The sequence below is a fragment of the Grammomys surdaster genome, unplaced genomic scaffold (genome assembly GCF_004785775.1).
Source record: "Grammomys surdaster isolate TR1022 unplaced genomic scaffold, NIH_TR_1.0 126059, whole genome shotgun sequence".
NCBI classification, from domain to species: Eukaryota; Metazoa; Chordata; class Mammalia; order Rodentia; family Muridae; genus Grammomys; species Grammomys surdaster.
The window spans coordinates 2,842,817-2,850,515 of NW_021620869.1; the positions used below are offsets into that span (position 1 = coordinate 2,842,817).

At 46.7% G+C, this 7,699-nt stretch overlaps 1 protein-coding gene across 1 annotated transcript; it reads left to right on the plus strand.

Annotated features, from left to right (window-relative positions):
- Positions 1 to 5,335: 5,335 nt before the first annotated feature.
- Positions 5,336 to 6,274, plus strand: LOC114610794 (olfactory receptor 6B2-like). Its single transcript, XM_028755415.1, has one exon. The coding sequence runs from the start codon at positions 5,336 to 5,338 to the stop codon at positions 6,272 to 6,274; it is 939 nt and encodes a 312-aa protein (XP_028611248.1).
- The last annotated feature ends 1,425 nt before the right edge of the window (positions 6,275 to 7,699 follow it).

Below are 7,699 nucleotides of genomic sequence, written 5' to 3' on the forward strand. Positions count from 1 at the left end.
GTAGCATTTTAGTCAACCTTTCTGTAGTGGCAAAGTTGGGGTATGAATAAGAGCAGTAAGTTTGTTTGATGACAGACACAAGCGCAAACTCAAAAGCAAAAAGGGACATTCAAATCTGCCACTGTCTGCTTCTGTGACAGACACATGTTATCCCCGCCACTCAGGAGTGGCTTCCACCTGTCTGATACCTGGAAGGTCTGACTTACACAGAGTCAAGGAGTTTTCCCAGTTTCCAGTCTGGTGTTAAACTCCAAACTCCCAGGCCCCTACTACTTCCAGTACTGAGTTCCCCAAATCACGGTAGGTCTTTGCTCATTGTGATGGCCTTTTCGAATTAACAGTTGGTACTAATTTCAGTTATCAGTCATATGAGCCACTGATCATGTAGACGTTTTAGAGAAAGGTGATGGGCAGAAATGAGACAGTGTAAAAAACAAAATGAGGCATAAGTCAGCAAGAAGGCAGGGGGAGTTCATTTTACAGAAACCTGGCACAAACCCTCAGGGTTTGGCATGGTGGGCTTCATGGAGTGTCTCAGCAGAGATCACTTACATTGGTTCACCCAGAAGTCTAGGAAGCTTCCGTGTCATCCCTATGTAGCAGTACGACACTAAAAGGCCATGCTTAGTGAAAATGACATCATGGATTTAATCTGGTGATTTCACATAGGTGGGATCTCAGACTTACAGACCCAGGTCTTTAATGTGTGAGTTCCAGCTGTACAACACATCTTTCTGAAGCACCATTCAGACAGGTTCCCAACTGGAATTGCTCCTGATGTCTCCAGTGAACTTAGAAAGGCAAGCATCAGCAACATCTACACTGTCAGAGACATCTCCCCAATCTTCTCCTGGGATTGTAGGATAAGAACTCCAAGAGGCACTTGCCTTCCAGGAAAGTTGTCTGACTGCTAGCACACAAACCAAAAAATCAGCTGTTCTGGATTTTTTTCTGATGGAGCAGAAACCCTAGCTAAAGTCATCCATGACTGTAAGGAGGGGAGAGGAGGAAAGAGTAAGACAGCAACAAGTAAGAGGGAATAGTAATCCCACCACCAAGCCAGGAAAGTCCTGTCTGTGCCCTTGGGAAACGTGTTCACCTACTTCACGGAGAAACTTGCCCATCTTCTCAGCATTGTCTTGTGTCTCCAGCAGATGTTCCAATAAGAAGACTGGGGCTGGGGTAGCAGCTTTGGAGTTATGAACTACAGTTTCAGGGAAGGTGGTGACAGGGTTTGATACAGCTGCTGCCAGCTTGCCCCTAAAACAGTCTTTCTCAGGTGCTGTGAGGAGAACTGGGTCTTTCAGTTCTGGATAATGAAAGGCTTGGCTGTCTTTGTCCTCGATTGGCAGATTGCAGGCTTCCTTCTCCAGCTGAAACCCCACCTAGACATTAAAGCTTCCTGGAACTTAGCAGGGTGAGGGAGGTGTGTGGGCTTCCAATGTTAGGGCTGTAGGGTTTCATGAACCGTTTTCATGGGATCAGCATGTGCTTTGCAGTGGGAGTGGATCTGATTGTCTTTAATGACTCTTACCATCACAGTCCAGTTGACTGAGTTAACTGAGAGGACTGACAGTCTGCAGGATGTAAGGAAATCTGCCAGCTACACATCGAACAGAGAACTGATGTCTAGGTATACAAAGAACTAAAAGTAAAAAGGCTAAACAATAAATCAAACAACCCAATCAATAAATGAGCTAATGGCATAAACAGATAGTTCTCCCAAAAATATTCATGGCAATAAGTATATGAAAATTGTTCAATGTCACCCACTATTAAGAAATGCAAAGAAGTGAGGCTCGACGTGTTTTTTCCTTAGAGCTCTTTGTATCAAGGCATGTTTTTGGAAGTTGTCCCCACTCCAAGGAAGAAACTCCCTGCTTAGGTAATCTTATCTCCTCATGCCTTCAGAAATCAGCCCAGAGATGTGTCTCTTGGTTAAATACTGGGGTTCACAGTCATGATTTACTGTAAGAATGGGATTTGGGGCATGTACAATATAAACAAAATACTGTCACTGTAATTAGCTGGAAGTCACCCAACACACATCTTTGTCATTATCTCTGAAATCTATAAATGGTAATTCCTTTGGAAAAAAAGGCTGTTGCATTTGTAATTAGTTAAAGAACTCATATCACACGTTCCTTGTAGATCATCAGGGCAGCTTCCAATGCAACGACAAGGTCCTTGCAAGACAGATATGAGCAGCTTTGACACACAAAGTGGAAGAGATGACAAGGCTACCACAGTCCAGGGGCCAGGAGTCACCAGAACTGGGAGAGGAAGAAAGAGACTAATAATCCAGACGTATTCAGAGACTAAAGGAAGTGAGGGGAAGAGGCCTGGAAATGTAGAAAGAAAATCCACAAGGAATAGCTTGACCAAAACCCTCCATAGAGGCCTCAAGATACATGAGCTGAGGGAGAGAGGAGACAGTATGAGAAATAAAGAGAACTGAGGTATGGGTGCCAAGGTCGGAAAGTGGAAGGCTTTGTGGGTCCACTAGATGCCTCCCTGCCAGTGAGGTCCTGGGAGTCTGGACATGAGTCAAGATTTGCTGGATTATCCAGCACCTCTGATACTTTATGATTCCTGAGAAATCAAGAGAGTCACCTCTGTGTTTACCACCCCCCCATCCTCCCTGCTGTGGACCATCCTGACTCTCAACACAAGCACTAGTATAACTGTTGAGCCCAGGGATCCTCACTACAGTGTCCCTCCAGTGCGGGGGGTGGGGGGGTACAGCAGCCTGCCAACCAGGCAAGTGGAATGGAAGCCAAGACACTCCTCAAGTTGACAGGCATTGACAGTAGCAGGGGTAGCCTGCCCCAGAGGCCCGATCCAGCTCATTATCAGTATGGGCAGCTTTGTCAGCTACAAGGGGGTAATTGGGCTCTAGAGACATAGGACTCAGGCTAAAAAAGCCATAGCTGTTCCTTCCTACATTTGAGGAGCCCACATAGCAAGAATCTGTCAGAGACTTATCTATTCACTGTGGCCAGCCTGGGAGTCACCAGCCAGGAGGAGGCTCCCTCCTTGATCCCAGAGTGAGAAGTGAGGCTGCCAGAGACCCAGGTAGGATAAGTATCCGCTCCTCACACCAGACTCACAACTATGATTTTAGAGTATGTTGTATAAAATGCATCACAGAAGAGTTATGTGTCCAGTGTGGCTGAAAGCCCATCATCCATGCCCACATTGAGGCTGGGGCAGGATCACCTCCAGAGCTGCGGCACCCAGCATGAAGGCTCCCAGTGCTACAGCAAAGGGTCTTGCATTTGGAAGTGCTATGCAGAGTGGTCATCTGTGGGTACTGCAATGAGTGTATATTGATGAGTCAGTCCTGTGCTGTGTTAGCATTGATGGGTGCTGTGTTGAGTACTATCTGTGAGAATTGTGTTCAGTGCATATTTGGAGGTCCATGCTGAATGCATAGTTTGGATACTGTGCTATGTCCTGCCATCTAGAAGCACACAGCCTTAGGTAGCATCCTTACTTCACTGAGTGGATCAGAATACATCAGCTCCCTACCATGGCTAGATTCTTGTTCATCTGGTTCTACCATATGTGACAGTAGCCTCAATGTGTTTTTCATTGACCTGGGCTTGAACTTTGGCCAGGCAAGGGCATTCCCTCTGAGGCATATGACAGACCTGGTGTGTGATGAGAGAATTCCTCTTCAAAACTCATGTGGCCTCTCAGTCTCCACAAGAACCATGAAATCCAGCATGAAAATGCAATCATTTGTATCCTGACCCACCTCTCTCCTCAAGATCACTGAGGACCATAGCCTGGGCCTTTACACATGGGCAGTTACTCCCTCACAATTAGGGAGACCTGGAGTTCAAAATCCAGTGTGGACCTGGGGTAGGAAAGGACATAGAAACTGAGAGGGCTACACAAAGTGGGTGTAGCTGTGAGCAGGGTGCCTGGGCCCAGCCCTCACTCTGATGGCCATTAGCCTTGAGGAAGGTGAATAAAAGACCCACACACTTCAAGAAGTCCATAATGATTCTAAAAGAGAAAGTTTATTTGAAAGTACACACAACCATGACCAAGGTCCTAGTGAAATGGGAATTCAGCTCCGAAGGGGCCCAACTTGCAGATCAGAATATTATCCGTGCCATCAATCCATTGTGTATTTTCACACCCATAGTGATGGGCAGCCGCATCCTAACAGCAAGCAGTCTCTGGGTGTGTGCAGACCTGGATGGGACATGAGACGCATTACCCCTAGGCAATCCCAGTCTATAGGAGAGTCCTGATGGTCCTCCTCTGAGAATCTTATGTGTGTTTCAAAGTCCTCTGTGGCCACTCAGCTGGGAAGAAACACAGTCACACCCTAGACTGTGTCCAGGACCAAATGTTTAGATCCTGATGACAGTGGCCATTACTGAACTGACGTAGAAAAGGTCCTGGAGGAGATCATTCATCTACTGTGAGGCCAACCTTCTCCACTGTGACTTCAGACATTGCCCTAGACCTCCTCTGGCCCCTGTTTCTACATGTTCAAAGTAAGCTGGCTTTCCAGCTACTACTTCAGTCTGAGGCCAAGGAAGGCAGTGATGCAATTATCACCATGTGGAATGTGTGGGTATGTGTATGTGTGTATGTGTGTGCATGTGTATGCATGCATGCATGCCTCTGTGTGTGTGTGTGTGCATGTGTATGCATGCATGCATGCCTGTGTGTGTGTGTGTGTGTGTGTGTGTGTGTGTGCATTCTTGCTAAGGTGGGTGTGGGGTGGGAAGCAATTAATGACACTAGTGAGGCAACTTTGGAGATCTCACTCAATCCCAACATCCCCTAGACCATTGCACTCATGCATTCTTGGAAGTGGAGCATAATCCTAGCTATATTCAACCTTAAAGAAGGAAGGCCACGGCCTCAGCAACACTCACTCACACTTCCAGAGTGGGACCTGGATACTATTTTCAACTTCTTAAAGACTGAGGTAAAACTCCTTCTACACCGCGTTCTGGATCCAGGTAGGGGTATGGAGTCATCAATAGGGTAGAGTAGGAGACACGGAACCCTCTACATATAACACTCCAGGATGGGACCACATGGGCAATATAGACACCATAGATCCTGAACATCTATCCTCAGCACTTCCTCCCCTCTATTTCCCCCTCTTCTTTATGCACCCGAATACAAGTGCTCAGGTCTTTCCAGTTTAAGACCTGACAGAAGAATGAGTTCCTTTCCCTGCTATTACAGGAACCAGGAGTGCTGTCTGTCTTCCAGCTGAGGTCCCCAGCTGGCTCCCTGTCCTCCCATCATCTGGTGCTTGGCCCTTCCTATTGGCCTCTTGGTCTTTTGCAGGTGCATAGGGATGAGGGGAGAGAACATCACCAAGGTCAGCACGTTCATCCTGCTGGGCTTCCCCACAGCCCCTGAGCTGCAGTACCTGCTCTTCCTCTTCTTCCTGCTTGCCTACCTCTTTGTGCTGCTGGAGAACCTGGCCATCATCCTCACTGTCTGGAGCAGCACCTCCCTCCACAGACCCATGTACTACTTCTTGGGCTCCTTGTCCTTCCTAGAGATCTGGTATGTGTCAGACATCATCCCCAAGATGCTGGATGGCTTCCTCTTACAGAGGAAACGCATCTCATTCATTGGATGCATGATTCAGCTCTATTTTTTCATCTCCCTTGTATGTACAGAGTGTGTACTCCTGGCTTCCATGGCCTATGACCGCTATGTGGCCATCTGCCATCCCTTGAGGTACCAAGTCATCATGACCACCGGGCTGTGTGTTCAGCTCGTGGCCTTTTCTTTTGCAAGTGCCTTCACTGTCTCTGTGATCAAGGTCTACTTTATCTCCAGTGCTACCTTCTGTGGCTCCAATGTCTTGAACCACTTCTTCTGTGACATCTCCCCCATCCTCAAGCTGGCCTGCACTGACTTCTCTACTGCAGAGCTGGTGGACTTCATCTTGGCCTTCATCATCCTGGTGTTCCCTCTCTTGGCCACCATTCTCTCCTATGGCCACATCAGCCTGGCTGTGCTGCGCATCCCTTCAGCCACAGGTCGGTGGAGAGCCTTTTCCACCTGTGCCTCTCACCTCACTGTGGTCACCTTCTTCTATGTGGCCATGCTTTTTATATATGTACGACCCCAGGCCATTGATACCCGGAGCTCCAACAAGCTCATCTCTGCTGTGTACACTGTCCTCACACCCATCTTAAACCCCTTGATTTATTGCCTAAGAAACAAAGAGTTTAAGGATGCTGTGAGACGGACCCTGGGATTGGATCACACTCTACAGTAGGATATTACATGTTCTAGAGTGTAAACAGTGGTAGAAAAAGTCTTCTTCTATAACACCTAACGTTCTTTAAAATTTTTCTGGTAAAATCTAGCACTATTACAGAGCCAGCTATCATAATGAGTCTTTATCCAAACATGTTTTGTGACATAGCTGTAGAAAATATGTGTGGGCTCAGGCACCTAGCTCCTAGGTAGATCCTAGTCACATTCTCTGCTTCCTGAGAATCACTGTGTTGGTTTCTAGTGCCAGAGTAACCTGGATGTTTTGAAGGCTTTATGAATGTGATCGTGAAGTACTTATACTTCTATGTTCTGCTTTGGCTCAGCATCATGTGTTTGGGGCGCCCTGTCTTCATGTGTAACAACGATTCATGTGTCATTGCTTAGTATCATTCACATACGTATCAGCATGCAGTTTTGTGTTTTGTCATTGGCTCACGGTATTATAGACACTGTCTAGGTTATGTAATGCTGCTATATGCAATCCAGGTAGTATTTTTTATTTTTTTTACTGACATCCATGCAGTTTGGTGAACGACACAGAACTGAATCTGGGCTAGATACAGGAACCTGATGAAACACGAAGTGTGTGTGTGTGTGTGTGTGTGTGTGTGTGTGTGTGTGTGGCACCAAGTTTAGCAGAAGTGTCAAAACTGTTTTCCAAACTGTATGTACCAGTTTCACTCCCATTAGCAGTGTAACAGACTATCAATGGTCCCGCATCCTGTCCAAAGCTAGTGTTGCTCATGCGTTTCAAATTGGCCTTTCTTCTGGGCTCCAAATCTATGTTTTCCAAAGGTCCTGTTGTTCTTGTTTCCTTGTTGCTGTGCTAAAATACTTTGAAGGGGGAAAGGGGTTTATTTGACTCACAATTCAGGTTACAGTTTATCATTGCTGGGAAGTCAATGTGGCAGGAACTTGAAGCAGCTGGCCACACCCACCGTCTGAAGCAGCTGGCCACACCCACCGTCTGAAGCAGCTGGCCACACCCACTGTCAAGATCAGAGGGAAAGAAATGCATGTATGTTTGTATTCATCTCATTTTTTTCATTTCCTTATACTTTTGGGTCTAAACCTAGGGAATGGTGTCACCTACTTTTAGGCTGGGTCTTCCCACATCAATTAACATAATCACCACAATCCCCACAGACAGGATCACAACCCAGCCTGATGTAGAGAACCCCTTGTTAAGACTCCCTATCAAGGTCATCCAACATTGTGCCAAGCTGACAACTGAACTAACTTTGATCAACTACATTCATCAAGGGTGTCAGTTCCTAGCTTGCATCTGTTAGCCGGCAGACATAGCACACATGAAATGCAGATGTCTTCTTGGAATGATAGGTCTCACAAACCCAACGTTGCTTAGGAGCTATGCCAGTACACTGGGAGCAGCCACCTCACAGTCGTCTTGTAACCTGGATGA